This window comes from Haliaeetus albicilla, chromosome 17, assembly GCF_947461875.1.
Source record: "Haliaeetus albicilla chromosome 17, bHalAlb1.1, whole genome shotgun sequence".
Lineage (NCBI taxonomy): Eukaryota > Metazoa > Chordata > Aves > Accipitriformes > Accipitridae > Haliaeetus > Haliaeetus albicilla.
Genome location: NC_091499.1, coordinates 20097168 through 20116561, shown reverse-complemented (window position 1 = coordinate 20116561; position 19394 = coordinate 20097168). Strand labels below are relative to the sequence as shown.

Here is a 19394-nt window from a genome sequence, read left to right as displayed (position 1 = left end):
TATGATTATTTGAAAGCTTTTTATCTGCCTTGTAAAGTTACATTTTTAATTTCCTGTGGTTTTTGAGACACACAATTACATAACCAGAATAGTTTTTAAATTCCTTTTTAGATTAGACTCAAGCACTGATTTATTACAGTTTATTGTAGATGCTGAAAACTGTGATAAAACTTACCATGGTTTTTTTTTTTTAAAGTAAATATTACGTATCTATTGATTTAAGATAAAATTTCATGTACTGCAGAGCTGACATGAGCTGGCTGTTGGCAAAAGGAGAAGGTATCTCACAGTGCCACCTTCTACCTCCCATCCATTGGCCCTGGTGCTTGCTGGAAGCTTTGCTATGCTGATTTACCGTGCAAGAATGGCAGAAAACTATTCCAACAAAACAGAGTGGGTGGTTTTCTGCCATTTTGGCAAGTTAAAAATTGACTCTTGTAGGAGTCCAGCAAACAGCAGCGAGAGGGTGCAGCTGACTGTCAGAAGAGAGGAAGATAGGAGGTGAGAGCAGTGACATGTCTTCTGAACCCTATGAAACCTTTGTTATACAGTTCATAAAATAAGAATATGAATCTGTAACAGTTCCTTAAAAGTAAATGCACAGAGAACTATCAGTCACCTCCAGATCAAAATACATCATCCCACTGACAAAGTAAATAAAACACAATTGACCACACCTCTCTTCTCATTCTCTCCCTGTAATACCAACCTATCCCTTCTCAGCCTTTCTCTTTCTAAAAAAAAAAAAAAAAAAAGCCAAAACCTTCATATTCATCTTTATGTTTAATAACCTTAGAATTGAGTACTTGGTGAGGAAGTGTGTTCCAGGAGCAGGAAGGCAAGATCAGGGAAGGAAATTGTAGTAGAGGATTTATGTCAGAAAGGCAGGATACCCAGTTCTCTCTTTACCTGGCAGATCCGAGTTAATGTTTGATTATATCCCCGTTACTATATACAGCAATATTCCACAAGGAGTTCCCAGGTCCAAGTGCTGTTCCAGCCACAGCCCAACACCACAATTCGGTCATTTTTTTTCTTGTAGATGCATGAGTGCTAGAAAGCAGCCCACAGGATGGTCGAGGCTGAGGCTTGCCACATTGTTCACCTGATCCTGAGCCGAGACATAGCTATGGAAATGCAACGGAGTAGTAGCCTGCTTACTTTTAAAACAAACAAGTTCCTGGATAAATATTCCTGATTTTTTCTTTGAACTTAAGGCTTTTAGAACTTTTCACAAAGCACTCCATCTTCTCTTTTCCAGTGGTTCATGTCTGCCCTGTATTTCTTCAAGCCAGTACAATGTTTTCTCACTGGTATTTTGCAACCATTAATGTGAACCAGCTCTCTGGCTTGGGGAGCTTATTTCTGCTTAATTCACAAACCGATGTTGCTTTTCATCTTTTCTTCAACACAAAAAATGAAAATAAAATCTTTTTCACTGAAAGCAGTAGAAACAAACCAACAGGTTAGAGGATCCAGAAATAACTATGAGAATGATAGGTCAAAGTCATTAAGTCAGTTACAGTAGTGGTTTATTTGTGAATACAAGCATGCATCTTTTATATGCTCCTCTGGACTGAAAAGCTGCATTTGGTAGCATTTTGAGTATGGTGCCTGCTAGAGCACTGTCATTAATTATACAGCCTGCATAGCAAGTGCAAGCGAAAGCTGATGGAACCAACACCAGTGGCTTGGCAGAGCTGCTGGGCAAATGCCATCACAAACCCACCTCTAATGCCTCAGATTCGGCTAATTACCCTGCAGGAACCAGTGTGTTTCCCTTCACTGTTCTGTATGTGCCTGTGTGGGTACAGGAGAAACAATTTCTAATGCATCCTGGAATACAGCTGATTGTGAACCAGACTGTGAAATTGCATTTCACTGGTACAGGGCCAGCTTGTACCAAGACTTTAAGCAAAGAGGTGGTGCAGGGAGAGACTAAGCCCAGAGAAAGGTCAGGCAACGCAGCAACCTGGGGTGCAGAGTGCAAGATTACTCTTTTCAGTTACTTTTTTACCACTCCCTCCTGCTCCACAAAAGCCAAGAAAGCAGCCAAGTCCAGTGACTCAAGTTTTTTTCCCTGTCACCAGTGCACTAGCCTGCATTTCCCTGTCAGCTGTAATACCTGACACCAGATCAGTAATTCTGGGAAAGCATTCTTGCTCCTTGAATCACAGCTCCTCACATTGTTCTATACTGTAAAAAACAATACCTGTTTTCTTATTTTTGTCTTGCTCCTTAAGAGAGAGGGGTCTGGAAGGAGTTCTCCAGGGAATGAACTATCTTCTGCTCCCTCCACTGGCTCCTTCCTGACCTTGTTGCCCTTTCCTTTACTCTTTTTCTTTAGCCTGCTCCCAGGAGAAAAGGAAAAACAGGGGTAATGAGCAAAAGGCTAGCAAGACTGTTGGGAAGAGCAGGGAGCCAGACTTTCCTCTGCAGAACGAGACATTTCATAGGCATCCAGGGCAACTGGCCAGTTTGCTGTGACTCAGACACCAAGATGACTTGAAATCAAATGTGGAAGCAAGAACCCACCTGGAAGAACACAGGAGTCAGTAGCAGGGTTGTGTATGAAACTTAAATCTTGTGCTGTCTGATCACTTGGAATTTTCACTTTTTAAAAAAGTTAATGGGTCCTGATTATATACTTATAAAACCTGGTTCCCTGAACTTAAAAGTCACTTTGAAAAAGCTTGTTACAAGCTCTAGGCACATCTACCTCAAAGTATTGGTCAAGTTAGGGTTCTGACTCACTTTACTACTGACCATACCGGACTGGGTGTTAATTAATAGTCATTGGTAGTGACATTACTAGACGTATATGCTGGGATATATGGGGTAATGTTTTCTGAAGTGCCTAAATCCCAGTAGTATCACTGAGAGTGAGCACAGATACACTAAACCTTACTTATAATTTGGGCAGTACAATGATTGTTACCAAACCCTGGACTTTATCCCATTGAGGTTCTTTGTGACAGAAAAATTGTTTGCTTGTGGAAATGTGGACTAGCTTCCTATAATGAGAGTACTGCATATCCTATGAGATCCTAAGTCACTTAGACCCCTCCAAAAATTATCATCAAGGTACCATCTCTGTTAGAGGAGTCCACAGACAAGATAGGATGCACGCAGTACTTTGTTTTTGTGTCGTTCACATATTCTTTGCTGGTTAAATATGCTGATCCTTCAAATGGGCCTAGTTTCTTTCAGCAGATGGAAGAGGATGGACTTTGTTCTGGAATTTTTTATTTTTTAAATATTCTCAGGCAATATATTTGGGTAGCAAGCTCTTACCTTTGCAATTCCTATACTTGCTACATTTGATCAAGTAAGTTTGGACTAAAAAGTTCCTATTGATTTTGTTTGCACCCAAGACAGGGAAAAGAAGTGCAGAATATTCTGGGAGGTTTTGTGGTTCTAACATACCAAAAACTAAGCAGCCACAATCTCATGAGGCAACCTACTGTCAGGCTACTCCATGTTAGCTGTGTAGCAACCTGTCGAAATTAGGCATCCTGGATTTTGACAGAATAATGCTCTCTGACCTTTGCACAGTGTGCTTATAGAATATCAATCTTGCATCTGATCAGCATGTCACAGCAATCTAAGGAAAATACAATTCACAGTGATGGACTTCAGAATTGATTTTACAGAAACAGAGATAATTCATGCCTCCTGAGCCATCTGATGTCCAGAGATAACCAGGCTAGGTGGAAAGTTTTTCCTTTGATGGATTATGAAAATACAGAAATCTCTTATCAGTTATCCTTCTGCTTTTCTTTTTGTTTCCTTAATCCTTAGTATATATTCTCAAGAACAAGTGCCAATACATAGATAATTGCTTTGGGAGGTACGAAAAATTTACCTGTTTTGATACTACATCCACATGAGACACACTGTAGGACTACCGCCTTTCAAGGCATTTCTGATAAGCAGTAGAGGGACTTAAAGGTAAAAAGGCCCAATCCTTGCTCTTGTGGTTGAATAGGATTCATTTCTGCAGGCAGTGGTTTCTTGCATGAGCAAAGATTCTAAGTAAATAAGAAATTTCAACCTGCTAGAGGAAAAAAAAGACTTGTTGGGATTAACTTTTAATATTTTACTTGGCATATGTGTGGTTTGCCATCTGCAGCTTCTGCTATGTTAAGCTACTGCCTCAACATATCAGAAATGTATTTCTCTTCTTAATTGTTAAATATGATTTAATTTACTTCAGTCCCTTTTAAAAAGGTAGCAATAGCTTTGATACTTTTGCCATTAAAAAATTATGCTACATTTAGCATTATAGTCCAGAGAAAAGTCCATTAAGCAGAAGTTGAAAATACCTGCTCAAAACCAAAGATCAAATACTGATCTTAAGTCTTACTTCTTTGCTTTCGTCATTTAGGCTAAGCCCTCCTTTCCTTTGAAAAGTGGAGGACCCATGAAAGAGGAGCAGTTCAGAAAGCTATGGGGGTTCAGTGGTACTGCATAGCTTTAGTCCCCATGCTGAAGGCTTTGAAGATTATAAAAAAAAATGGTGACGTGTCCTGAGGGGGTCTTCTGTTAGGCAGAACCATTGGCCACTCCCTCTGAAGTGCAGAACAAAAGGAGGAAGAATGAACCAGCACTGGTTCCTCTTCTGAGGCTGCAGAGGGTTTCTTTTCCATGGATAACCATTGAAAAAAGCCTGGCTACTCGGGTTTGCCATCAAGGGGGCAACGATTTCATCGTTGATTTTGGGAGAGATATTTCCCTCAAAGTATTTTTGTAAAAGTGGTAGGGATATTAAAAATAATTCTCTATCTGTTTGCTTTTTCAGTGTGTCAAGACTTATTTTTGTGCAACACCTAGGGGGTGTTCTAGCAGTGGCAAACATCAGGGGCGGTGGTGAATATGGAGAGACGTGGCATAAAGGTAAATCAGGCCAAGTAGAGGAACAAAACTGCAGGCTTAATGAAAATTACAATATTTTCTCTTCACTCCCTCTTCCATACTCGCATCTCCTTTTGCCTTTTGCTTATTCTGTAGAAAAGTAAATTTTTTCCTTACTCGTATGTTAGAGCTGTACATTGTCTAGTGTTATCTGATGGCTTTTGTTAGATTGTTTTAATTTTTGCAACCTCCTTAAAAATAGCTTTGTACAACCACAATATTTTCCAAGAAAATGACTGCATTTTTTTAAGCAAGATCAAGTTCCCTAGACTTAAGGATTTGAAAATGCAGCTGTTGATCTTGAACTGATTTTCAAAAAATGTCTGTCTATATTGCAGGAAAGCTGGCTTGCTTTCACATACCTCTTTCATTATTTGCAGGTGCACATGACCCCACAATTCTAGATGCCCAAGACAACAGCAGTGACTATTTAGATTCTATTGGTATCACACAAAAAAAACCCCAAACCATTCGCAGAACCTTACAGAAGGTGTGAACTTTTGAATTCAGAATTTAACTCTTCTAGATTGTTTTTGCACAATTAACGAATAGACCCTTCTTTACATGTCATTAATGTGATTGAAATTCATATGAAAACAATCAGCTCCAGAAGTGCAGTGATGTGTCTTCCCCTCCACATTCTTTTAGGGGGTCCTACTTCTTGGAGGCAGGCATTTGACCTTTTGGGGTTTTTTAAGCTGACTTTTATGCTGCAGGGAAACCAAGTCACTCGCTACAAAACCCTGTCAATCTCTTTTCCCCTTTTCTTACTATGTATTTCTCTCCACGTTTTTCCTATCCAAACTTCATCTTAATCCTTTGATTGTCCAGTTACCTTATTGTTGACAATTTTCTGCATCTCTTCACCAGAGAAAAAAGCTGGAAAAAGTCCTACTCATCTCTGTAACTTACCCATCATTATTTAATGGTGACGCCTTATTCATAACCCAAGAATCTGGTGGATAAGTTGCTGGAGATATTGTGAGCAAGGCAAATGCATCAAAACAGTGGTGTTTATGATGCAGCAATTTGCCATGGGAGTAATCCATAATAACTTTTTATCAAACAAAATGGTATTCCCAGATCATTACATCTTGGTTTTACTATTTCATCTGCGGTAACTTTTTGTCTGGGTCATTTCCTCACAATTGAGTTAAATATGTAATAGTTTCATAAATAGAAGCGATATATGCTTGCAGATACAGGATATTATTGCTAAAGATGAAGTATCCTTCATTAATTTTAATTTGCCAATTGGTTTGTAATAAGTTTTAATAAAATTTATCTTAATATGGTAATGCTTCTTTGGTCCACTTATTTCCTGCTTAATTCTTACCCAAGTCTTTTATTGCAGATGCATAATAAGATACGTATCTGTTCTTTGTTAATTCCAGAAACAATTACGGAAGTCTGTTTACTTAGGTTTCATTGTATAGATAAGATTCTGACCTTACACCAGACCAGAGCTTTGAGCAAAGAGCAAGATTTATTTCTCCTTTATTGCCACACGTTTGAAGACTTTTTTGTTGTCCCAGTATGTCTCTTCAATTGTCTTGTTAATATCAGAATGATGTGTATCTGTTAAAAAAATAAAAAATTAAAAAAGGTACTGGTCCCAGTTCTACAAAATCTGTGTGGCTAAATGTCAGAGTTATCTTACCAAACTTTTGCAACATAGAAATGAAGCATCCAGTGTAAACTGGATGGACAATGGAGATAAAGACAACCCTCCAGGTTATAGCTCCTCTCAACTTATTTAAGGGTAGAATCCATTGTCCTGGAGGTTCCTGGACCATAGTGGGAAGCTTAGGCAATTAGCTTAAAATAAACATCCAGCTTTTAAACAAAGTAGAAGGAACTGGAGTTCCACTTCTGCATCCACTGAGCCCCTCTTACCTGGCTGGATCACGGCCTTTGCTACATGAATATAAGAATTTTCTTCCCAGTTCCCATTTCTTACTAGCATTTAATTGCCTGAGAAAGAACATACCAGGTCTTAAGGTAGAATAACCTTCAAGGAGAAGCCAGTTTTAGTCTCTTGCCAAACAAGCATCTAAAGCAGGAAGATTATGAGATTTGGTCAACTGTGAGTTCTCTAGGCTGATATTCTTCTGCTCAAATAGTTGAAAGATTGTAGGGCAAAACCATCCTTTTTCTTCCCTATCCCGCCCTGCAAAATTTTTTGTTTTGAGAACTGGAAGTCTTACCAATGATGGCATCTGGACGTATATTTTCAGTCATGATTTATTCTTCATACATCTGACCATATTTGGAATTTTGTTCAACAGGATGGCAGCATCTTAAGCATTTCCATATTGATAGTTAATTAATAAAATTTCAAACCAAGATGTAACTCTGAAGTCCCTTTTTGACTGTAGATATATATCATCTGATTTGAAAACAACTAATAGAAAAAAATTACCAGCCACATATTCTAAGTCCAGGAAATTAGAAGTGCTTATTTTATATAGCTTGTTTTGTAAGCTGAAGCTTTATTGCCTCAAGAAACTGTCACTGAGTTTAATGCTGTTAAAGTCCCATTAGATCTAACCTCAAGTGGATTGTATGTGGTCATTTTATACATATTTTGCAATGCAAAGCTTTTAGCTTTAATTTTACTGGTTAGGAACATTACCTGGCACTCACTCTACAGTATAGGTATGTATTATTCAGAGTTTCTGAAAGCATTAGAATTATCGACAGAACCATCTTATACCCTCTCTGTGTTGAAAGAATCTTTCATTTTTGCTGTCTTTCTGAGCTGCATCAATTATTAAAATGTTCATGAAACTGGAATTGTTCCCAGGTATTTTTGCACACATGTTTTTCTGAAGAGATGGTATCAAATGGATTTTATGGCATCAACTGATTTGTTTTATTTGTGTGCTAGGTGGTATCTTGGCCAACAAACAAAATTGCTTTGATGACTTTCAGTGTGCTGCCAAATACCTCATCAAGGAAGGCTACACATCTCCAAAGAAGTTGACTATTAATGGAGGCTCAAATGGGGGCCTCTTAGTTGGTAAGAACTGCTCATATTATTTCCTGTGTTGGGTCTGGGTTTACCAAAGTAACCAAATAAAAATTTATGAGATCCTTTTTTTCAGAAGTTGCCAGAATGTCAATGCGTTATTATATACCAGGTGTTAAATATATACAATTGTTCTTCATTTGCTGTTTGCATAGGACATTGGGATTCTGCAGTCTCTGGCAAAGGCTGACTGTTAAAAGCCATACTTAAAATTACTGTCTTGTGTGGTAGAGCTAATCCTATGGTAGAATCACACAGTAAGTAAGAATGCTTTAAAAAACATTCATGGTTTGATTTTTCTTTCTTAAGGCTAACCATTAGAAATAATCACTGAATAACCAGAAATCTGTTATGTAGCATTGGGAAACTGTGTGTGGTCTGTAGCGTAAGCCAGAATCCCATGTCCTGCAATCCTTCCATCAGAGTTTCTTGATCACTCTTTCTGTAGTCATGCATTCTTGTTCTTAGAGGACAAATGAAAACATGGCAGTTCTGCATTTAAAGTGTTTGTACAGGGACACGTAACAATTTGACTCTACTTTCACTGTGTAGTTAAAGCATGACCACAAATAAAATCATGAATTTCTCTGGTGAGAAACATAAAATACAAGTACAGCTACTTGAAAAAGTCATGAGCTTTTGAGGGACTGTGTAAATGTAGTACTTTTTTACAAATGCATCTTGTTCACATATAATTCACTGCTGTGTTCTTAAATTCAAGGAAATTAATAGCCTCCTTTCAAACAGAAAAGCTTGTCACAAAAATGTCTCGTAGTCTAAGCAGTATTTAAAGAGCTACAAAATTTATTCCTGATTAAATCCCTGTATCTGACAGCAGTAGAAGAAAAATGAAGGTGATTTTGTTCAATTTTGAAAGGAGAAGGAAATGCAAATGAATAATATTGGGGTTGGTTTGGTTTTTTTTTTAAACAGCACGAAAGGCATGTGACAGTATGACAGAGTTGAGCTACTCATTTGAGAAGAAAAAAAAAAGGCATTTCAAGTTCATAAACCACTGATTTGTAGAAAATAAGCAGATTTACTAGGCCCACTCTTTGCTTGCTCTTCTTTTTATACTCTTCCCTATTTATCTGCTGCTGAATACTGGCTCTATTGATTTTTTTATTTTTCAGTGAACTAGCATCCAGCATAAGAAACAGGATTTGGACTTATACAGATCTTTGGTCTAAGCCATCTTGGCTATTCCTGCATTCTTATATTCAAAAAGCAATTGTTTTAAAGATAAATAACAAGTACACGTAAAGTTGTATTTTTGCTTTCTGCTTATATGCTTCTTGGTTACAGGTGGCAGGAGGTATTTGTGCATTGTAAATAAGAGCAGCAGTAGAAATGGGTAAATATGGTAAAGGATTAAAGGGTTTGCACACCATTGGGAGTGCAAGCATTGCACAGGTCAATTTTATGTGAACGTAAATGTGTATTTGGAAATGCAGTTAAACTTTCAACATGTTACATAGCTTCTGAAAATACTATTTTATGGTTACATGGACTTCAGTTTCAGTCAGGATGAGATTCATACTACCCAGCGTTAGTCATAAAAAACCTGTGTTTCTGGCTGAATAAGTCAACTGGGCTCCTTGTTTAGGTAAGGGGAAGCGAGTGACATCTGCAGAGCATACATCATTCCTGTAGGAGGCAGGTGTTAGGAATCTAGACCTCCCTGCTCTGAAAAATCTGTTGTTAGAAACCTTCCCTTGCACTTGCAGATGGATTACAATCCAGCTGGATTTCCATGCTCTTGATGAGCCACATAGGGATTTTCCTTGACTGGGTAGAATTAGGTGAATTTAGGAAATTCTTGTAAGTGCTGTTTCATCAAAGCAGAACTAAATTTTGCAGTAGTTGTTCCTGCAACACTAGAGAGCATAACTCATACTTTAGGTGCAAGGACCCACTGCCAGATTTCCTCAGTTCTCATTTATTGAGGAAAAAACTGACAAGGAAGAGTATTGTCACCCTTCCAAAATACTATTTCCTTTTAGTCTGACTAACAGGAGGTGTCTCTGAGGAGTGCCTCATTCAACTGAAAAACAAGACTTCCTTGTCCTGCAGTGTGATCCCAAAGCTAAGTAGAACAGCACAGCTGTGAGCTGAAAACCTCCTTCATGCAAATGCAGTGTTTGACCTCTCATGTTTGCTTAGGCAAACAGTTCTGAGGTTTTGAAATCTTGCTTTTGTACTGAATTTTAAAGCTCGAAGTATGTGTAAAGGAGTAGAATTCATGAATAAATTGTTGTTCCAGGTTACAGTTTATTAATGCATATAATTAAGTATTATGGCTAATTAAAGGGGTGCAGTGGGAATGGATGAGTGTCTCCATAAGTGGTTTCTTGCTGAAGTAACTATTTGGGGAACTAAGAGCAGCAATTTTTTATAAAATCCTGAGCAACAAACGGTGCTTCAAGAGACACTCTGCAATAAAGAGTATTAAAATTAATGTTAATGATAGTTGGTTTGGCTCTCTTTCCTACGAGAATATAATTTATGTTCATAAAAGGAAATGACATGAAGGGGAGGGATCTGATCAAAAGCTTCAGTTAAAAGGATAAAGAACCTGTACGTGGCAGCTATTTAAGGCACTTTATATACCTAATGAAAATGGCTCAGAAAGGACCCAGGAAGAGTTAGCATAGCCACATATCAGAGATAACCAGAAGTAAAATCGCATGCTTCAGAAAGTAGAAATCATGTTCAAATGAAGAAAACAGGGTAGAGCGTAAACTCTGACAGGGACTGACGGACCACAGGAGACTGATGAGCAAATTGCTTCCAATATAAAGATTAGCAATGAAAGCTTTCTACGCACATCAGAAGCAGGAAGCTGGCCAGAGGATCTGTGGGACTTACAGGTTAGTGAGGTGTAAAAGCATCACTGAAGAAAGATAATGGCAAAACAGAACAACTAAATGGTCTATTTGTATTGATGTTCCCTCCTGAGGAGCATGGGGAGTTCCCTTGCACCAGAGTCTCTCTCCATGGGGAATACTCTGAGGAGCTGACTCAAGCTGAAGCATCAGCAGAAGAGTTTTGGAATAAATCAATCAAATGAAAAGTAGTGTGTTGCCAGGACCAGATGGTGCACATGCAAGATCTTAAGTGAGCTCCAATATGAAATTGCAGGCTACTAAGCCTGAATATCTGAGGAACAGAAGGGGGCAAGTGTAATGCCAATTTTTAAATGGTTCATGGTGATCCACAAGCTGCAGATGAGTAAATCTCACTTCTCTAATGGGCAAACCTATTGAAACCAATAAATAATAGCTGACATATAAGGAAGAGTTTTGCAGGCTGAAGTTACATCTTGCACATCTATTAGAGCTATTTGAAGGAGTCAGGCAGCATATGGTGCTTGTGACAGTGATCTGGGTGAGGAGTTATTCTTGGATTTTCAAAAGCTTTTGACAAGGTCCATTGCATAAGGCTACGCAAGAAAGTTCTTGCTGAGCTGGCAGCAAGGTTGTGTCATAGCAATATCCTGGTTAGCAGAAGGCAAAGAATGGGAATAAATGATCCATTTTTGCAATGGACAAAAATGAGGAGATACAAGAATTTGGGAAAGAGTATACCTATGTCTGGATGCACAGTGATTAGTTCTGAATTAAGAAAGGGATTCTGGGATCCATTGTAGTACTTATGTGAAAATCTCAGTGCTCTTATTTCTTAAAATTAAAAAAAAAGCAGGGGAATTTGTAAAATCACCAGGCAACAGATTTAAATCAAGCAACAGAAATTGGAATTGGAGAACTTACTGCTACAGGGTATGATGAACACTAGATGAATAAACATTAAGAAAGGAAATGGATGTATTTACGGAGAATATGTGTTTTGATGGCTGTTCAACAGAATGGCTGGAGATAACTCCAGCTTAGGGAAAACCTAAACAACTAGTTCAAAAGCTGATAAAGTACAGCAAATATCTCCCAGTTTTTGCTTAACGCCTTTTCCCAGAGCATTTGTCAATTGCCACTCTTATAAATTGAACACTGAGCTAGATGGGCCTACTGTGGTTATTTTTAAAATATGAGGCAAGCATTATTCTTAAAGGAATTGTCCCTTCCAGTAGTAGGAAGGTGGAAATCATGAAAAAAGAAAATACAACAGTAATTTGCTTTATTAAGATGAGGTTATTCCTCTAATTTTGTAGTAGTCTGCTTTTATCAAAACTATTTTCGTAGGGGTTTACATAGTAATTATTAAAGAAAGCTTTCATCAATAAATGGAGGGCTTTTGCTCCTCAATGCCTTTTTCTTTGTTGATACTAATATTAAAAGTTTAGACAGTGAATGGTTTAGGAAACTTCAATTCAGTAGTCCAAAAGCTCATGTATTTTAAAAGTGCATTTCTCCTCTAAACCCAATTTGCTAGTTTGGAAGGCAGTTTTCAAAGAACAGCATGTTTCCCTGAAGAACAGGGAAATAGCTCTTAAGTTCTTTCGAACATACCATCTTTGGGAGTTATAATTTTTATCCATTTGTTTATTTGCTTTCAGTTTTGCTTAAAAGCCTATTTGACTTCATATTCACTGGCAGTCTTCTCCCAGTGCAATTAGCTTTATATCAGATATTTTATACTGAAGTTTTTTGGTATTATATGGTAATCTGTATTTCTTCTCACATTGTTTTAACTTAACAGTTTTACCTTGTTTATAGAAGACAGCTTTTTGGAAGTTGGTCTTTCATGAACTGGGCAGTGGGCCTTTCACTGCTGAGCTGAATTCTTTAAAATATGAATACTAATAGAGTTGTTTTCCTGTTGAAGCTGCCTGTGCAAACCAGCGCCCTGACCTATTTGGTTGTGCTATTGCCCAAGTGGGAGTGATGGACATGCTCAAGTTCCACAAGTACACCATTGGCCATGCGTGGACCACTGACTATGGTTGCTCTGACTGTAAAGAGCAGTTTGAATGGCTCTGCAAGTAAGTGCCTTTAAATACTTCTGTGGTTGTTAAAATGCATAGTCTGCTCGATGGTTCCAGGTTGTCATGATCAATAGCTATTCTAAGAATTATTTCATCCTTTCCGACACTGGATTTGGGGAGTTCAGCATTTCCTTACAAGTCAGTTTTGCATGAAAGACTTATCTTCAAAGCCCTGTTGAGTCAACTGGTCATATTTTCTAAGACCTTGTTCTACTAGCAGCTTTTAACAACTCATAAGGTTTTCTTTCTGAATAATGACTCCTTTAGACTGTCACAACAGAATATTCTCAAGTGAACCACTACATAAATTGTATTTTTTATGATGGGGGAGAGACAATCAGCATTGTGAATTATATTACACAATGTGGATGGGATTTATCTGTAGGAATTGAATGGCAGTAGACCATAACAGGATATTAATTCATTTCTTAACTCCTTGCTGAAATGTCTGGAAAGATTATTTAAAAAAAAAAAAAAAAAGAGAGAGGGAGAGACAGCAGTACGAAAACAGAAATGATCTGCACATTGGATATGGCTAATAATGAGTGTGTTAGAATAAGTGCCATCATTTAAAAACATTCTTCTGGAACCTCATTTTCTGTTATTGTGTTTGTATTCCTTTAGTAATGAAGATTGACATTCTAGGAGAATGCTTCAGACACACTAAACAATTTGGCTGGTCTGAAATTTAATAGAGTGTTTAGATATTAAAAAGTACATGTGCTACAAGTACACTGAGATCTAACTTGATCTAAAGCTTTATTAAAAAAAAAAAAAACAAAAAACTAATGTCAAGTCCGAATACTAGATGATCAGTTGGGCCCATTGTAATTGGATTGTTTCAAAACCTCCAGTTGTCCAATTTATGCTTTCAGTGGCAAATACATTTTTGTAAGCATAATGCACAAAACAATTAACAAATTTCATAAATCATCTTTTATCAATAGATAACTTAGATAAAAGATTAACTGTTATAAAAATGATCCAAATAATCTCCGTGATTTTGGACACTGAAACTTGCCTGCACATCTGTGAATTGAGGTATTCTAAAGAGGTAAAGTAGAAGCAAAGTTTTAAATTAATTCTGTGATTAGGAGAAATGCATCTGTGGGAAGGAGTCACTCCATACCTACTTACACACATGCTTACTCACAAAATCTCAATGCATAATTTTAGAAACATCTTATATGGCAATACCTGAAGTATTTCTGTGCCTCCTTTTCAACAGCTGGCAATTGCTTATCCAATGTAGGAAGATATATATGTAATGTTGCTTAGATGTTGCCTTTAGAGATACCCAAAAAATGCGTAAGGCAAATGGTAGTGTGTAGTGACTATCATTTAACTTATTTTCAAAACGAGTCATAGTCTGCAAATTCACTTACATTGTTCCTTAGATGAAAATGAGGAAGCCAGGAATCTGTTAGGCTAGACTTTCAAATATTGTCATGTGTTCTTAAAAATAATTTTGGACTTACTTAATGGGTACCTCTCCAAGTGGGGAAATTCATTCAAAAATAAAGCAAAATTTCCTTCTGTATTTTCTGTCATGAAATAGGGGGGGGAAATAGTATCCTACTCTTGATTTAAGGAATGTAACATTCTTCCTAGGTGTAGCTTTTCTAAATGAAGTATGAAATGGTTAGATGGAATTCTGTGTGACTTACTACTATGGTTAATTTCTAATGCTAGAGAGTATTTTGAGTTGAGATATGTAGATAACACCTTTTATGTTACAGCAGCTAAAAGATGTAAATTCTCCTGCAAAGAGAGCAAATTTTGAAAGTTAGATTATTCATTGCTCAAAAAATAGGAATCAAGGTCATCTATTGAAAGCAGGAAAACTTACAGTTCTTTCAGTTTCCTGCATGTTATTCCCTTAGAGTTACATTCGTGTTCAAAGGTGGCCTAAATATTGGAGGGAGCAAATTTAATAACTGTACAGCACTTCAGGCTTACCATCAGAGACTGCTTCCAAACTAGCATGGAGAAGCCATCCACGTGCAGACCTGGACTATATACATACGCTGGGAAAAAGTCTCAATTTCACTCTTTCCCAGCAGGATGGATCCTGCTGTGGATTTGACAGCTTTTGCTGCAGTTTCCCTGTTGCCCGTTCCTGGTAATTTTGGCATTTCTGTGAGATGTATGCATATGCTTCTCTGAAATTAAAGAAATGTACTTGCTTCACATTTGAGAGCCAGAGATCTGTGGCCGCTACCACGTATCAGTTGCCAGTAGTGCAATTCTGATTTATGCAACTGAGAACTGAGTATTCTGAGTGCTATCAAATGCCACTGTGATGATTTCTCTATGAGAGAACCTTCTTGTTGAGTCTTGAGAAAAAAATACGTAAACACTTGCATGCTCTTCTCAGGTACTCTCCGCTTCACAATATCAAACTACCAGAAGAAGATGGCATCCAGTACCCCTCTACGCTGCTTCTCACAGCAGACCATGATGATCGTGTGGTCCCTCTACATTCACTGAAGTTTATCGCTACTCTGCAATATGTTGTGGGCCGAAGCCGTAAACAAACCAATCCACTTCTCATCCATGTTGACACCAAGGCTGGGCATGGAGCAGGAAAGCCAACTGCTAAAGTTATAGAAGAAGTGTCAGATATGTTTGCTTTTATAGCACGATGCCTAAATCTTGATTGGATTGAATAGGCAAAATGCTTATTTCTGTCTCCTTTAGAAAACAAGGGCTTTAACACCATTTAAGACCAACCAGACTACTACTTGGTGTAGTACTTACATTTAAGAACTGCAGTTTAATATTTTATTGATCCAGCCTGCTATGGAGTTTTGATCTTCTGTGCTTCCCTCTTTTTGGCATTTCTTTGAAATTCATTTCTACTGCGTTCCAAAGTACATTTTGAAAAGCATGTTCAAATAAATAGCTGAGCTCCTGTTGGTGCTGTTGTGAACATTTAGATTCCAGAGTTAGTGCTAGTTAAGCTTACTTCCTGTAAACAACTTGAATGTATTTTGCACCTATAAACATATCCAGATCATCTGTAATTAAATGTAAGTACTGTGCACATACAAGAACTCTGAGCATACTTTATTTACACAGTAACTTATTTGAGAATGTAAATTGAAGGTGTTCAGTGATAACCATGAAATACTGAAGAGACAGTAATCTGGGTAATTAAGTCAAATATTATTAAAAAGCTTATATTACATGCTGTTCGTAAGTGTGTTACAGTCTATAATAATAATGTTGCTAAATTGTTCTTTCTTTCCAAAGAGACTTCAAAATGTCACCAGTTTTCTCTTCTGTCATTTATTTCCACACAGAAGAGAAAATTGGAGGCTGAAAAACTTTAAAAATTCTTAGATTCTCACTGTAATCTCAGTCAGGCTACACAGATACTCTTCAACAACCCGTGTGCTGTCAGCTCTGTAACTATTTCTGAAGAGTAGACCAGATACTGGTTTAAAAAAAAAAAAAAAAAAGGAAAGAAAAAAAACCACCCCAACCCAAAACCACAGCTTTGTCCAGATTGTTCCAAGTTCAGTTTTTCCTGATGCCTTTGACAGAACATTCTCTAACAAGCCAAAATCTGAACATACATATATAACCTAGTTCTGGCTGCAGAACAACAAGAGCTCATAGTGAGACTCCCTAATGATTTGACGCAGACACATTGTTTGAACTGCCATTTCATGTCTTTTCCATGTAGGCTGTAGAGCTATAAAGTAGATATGAGTATTTGCCTACTAGCTATCTAAACTCTGATGCACTGCAGAAATTAGGGTTTGATTTTGCAGCGCAAAGAAGTATTCTACCAATTATTATTAGTCTTGTTGCCCCTCCAGAAAACGCTGCTGCTTCTCAGTTTTGGATAAAAGGATATATTCTTCCAGAGTCACACTCGTCATTTCTTTCATACTTAGACCCTAAGGCCTGTATTTTCACTCTGGGCTCAAGAGTTTCATCTCTAAGCAAATAGTGTCTCAGCCCAGGAAGAGGAGGGAGTAGTAGAAAAGGAAGGAGTACAGCAGCAAAATTAAAAATAAATTTGCACCATATTTACTCAGTGTTTCTCTCATGCTCTGGGGCTTCTGCTGATTCCCTCTGCAATCCAGAAAGGATCATGCATCCCAGGCCCTTATTATGCATAATTTGATTTTGGGGGGGGGGGTAGATTTCTGCTTTCCTATGAAATACCACACCTAAAACCTGTATGTGATCTGGGGTTTATTTGTGATCCACGGGTATTACAGTTTTACCAGATACTTTATAGACTGATGCATTCTGATCACAGCATTGAATTTAACAATCAGAATAGGGAGTTGAGGGACGATTGGGCTTTTTTCCCTCCACACTGTGAAAACAGGGTTCAGGTTCAGTACCCCCCTTTTCCCAGAGGTATGTGAACTGCTTGCCATGATCATCTGGGAATTTTCAACAGCTTCCCTGTGTGGCAGAAACAAAGCACACGAAGCAGTGTCATCTCCACTTGTAACATCTTAGGGTTGCGGCATCTGGCCTTTTACTGAATGTTACAGGTATCATCAAGAGGACAGAGCTTCACCTCTGAGACAAGAGCTTTGCAGGACAGCGTGTGTGGAAAACATGGCCCTCAGGCATTCATGAAATAGAGCTGAACTGTGTCAGCGCAGTGAATTGCAAAGGCTTGGGCACAGCCACCTCGGTGATCTCTTCAGGTCTTTGTTCCTAAAAATGCTTTTCCTTGTTCTCCAGCTGCTCAAACACAAAACTTCTGGCACAGGTTAAAAATCACTTATTTTCCTCCCAAAGCTTTCTGCTGAAGCTGAGTTCTCTGGCTCAGTATCAGGGCAGAAGACCTGTAACGTGGGGAGTTTGGAAACAAACATTTCCCTTTGAGTGGCAATCAAAATAGTATTGAAGGTGAAGCTGGCTTGCTGGAGACACCACTCACAAAATAAGAAGTGTTCGAGAGTAGAACTGTAGAATGCTGCTACCTCTGTTGGGAAGGCATTGTGTTTCTGTAATAGGGTCCTAATGTCAACATTTTAATCCTGGCCAAGTCCAGGATTCAGGTGCCAAAAAAGTGATGATGCAGAGGTGTCCTATGAGCTGAGTTGCTCCTTTTGGTGCAGAAAGGGTCATGCTCCAACTGGAATCTGTAATTAACTCTGAGCGAGTAATGCTCTTGTAATATAGTGGGATTTAAATCTTCAGGGTTTGGATTAAATAGAGCCAAACCATTCCTGCTGTATAAAACCTAATGAAATCTCTGTTAGTCTGGTTTCAAGGTTAACTTCTTTTTTCTACAGTGGAAATGCTGTTTTATGAAGAAGCTCTGTATATTGTGCCTTTATTCCCAGTACATGAAGCAAAATTCACTAGCTGGGCAAGGTAACCTCCTCACAACTATCTGATTTTTCAAAATCATGTTTCTTAGAAAAATAGATACCAATGTTTTGTGCCAAGATCAAAACCAGAAAAATCTTTAAAGTCCTGTAAGAGGCTTATGCTACATGAACCAAAATCTGGTTTTAAGTGGAAATAAATGAACTTTTTACATATTGCTCCTTCTGATACTCTTCACAATTAATGTAAAGATATATTAGTTGTCTTTGCTCCCATGAGAATACATTTGCATCAGAGTTGATTTATGTGAAAAAGGTCAGAAGTATTTTTAAAAGCTAAGAGTCTTCATATTCTTCACAGAAAGAGATATTTGAATTCCTTTGCATCAGAGTTAATTTACATTTCAGTAGCTGGAAAAAAAAAAAAGATGCTGACTTTAGATAGGTGCTGCACCTTCCCCAGCAATGTAACCACCAAGATCTAAGGGTGGAAGAAGGGCAGCTGGCCTGTGGGTATGTAAGAAAAAAGGATGCTCAAGACAGAGTTTGGAGACACCTGTTCCTGGCACCTAGGACTTCTCCTGTTTCACCAGGATTTTCTTGACTTGACTCTACTTTGCCATCTGTCTGTAGGAAGGCAGAAACATGAGCAGCAGTACTTTTGGATTTGATATGGCAAGAAACAGCTTTCAAACATCTATGTTGTCAGGTCATTTATTTATTTTTAGCCTGAGGTAGCCCCTCAGGATTGCCTAAAGATCTGCTTATAGACTCTTCCTGACAGCCTCTCCTATGAAAGGGGTTTTCCAAGCTGAGTAGGATTTAGGGGGGAGGGCCAAGGGAGGGACTTGGAAGCCAAGCTAATAAGCAACCACCCAATTTTCTGCCAAGCTCTTCTACTTCGAAAATCTTTAGTAGACAGCTTTTGTGCAATTGCCTCTCTGTGCAGGCCTCTCAGGATTTGGATAGTCCATGCTGTTTGAACAGCCAGGTTTGGCAACTTTGTTCATTTCTCCATATGTTCTTTTAATTACTTCTGCCTTACTATACTGCATGCCAGGAAAAGAAAAAGCATTCCTCTGGCTTTTTTTTCCTTGCCCTTGCAGGAGGGGAAGGTGGGGTAGACTTCCAGTTCTCAAGTCTGAAGATAAACAAGGTATGTCCTCAAGATAACATTATTCCGGAATAACCATTTCTGAAT

At 38.1% G+C, this 19394-nt stretch overlaps 1 protein-coding gene across 2 annotated transcripts in view; it reads left to right on the top strand.

Moving 5' to 3' along the window:
* Window positions 1–16081, top strand: part of PREP (prolyl endopeptidase) — a 99174-nt gene extending 83093 nt beyond the window's left edge. For both annotated transcript variants that reach the window (XM_069804955.1, XM_069804957.1), the window contains exons 12-15: window positions 4802–4896; window positions 7805–7936; window positions 12725–12881; window positions 15262–16081. In XM_069804955.1, the coding sequence (XP_069661056.1) occupies window positions 4802–4896; window positions 7805–7936; window positions 12725–12881; window positions 15262–15556 (679 nt within the window). In that variant the 3' untranslated portion in view covers window positions 15557–16081. The remainder of the gene's footprint in view (window positions 1–4801; window positions 4897–7804; window positions 7937–12724; window positions 12882–15261) is intronic.
* Window positions 16082–19394: the final 3313 nt, after the last annotated feature.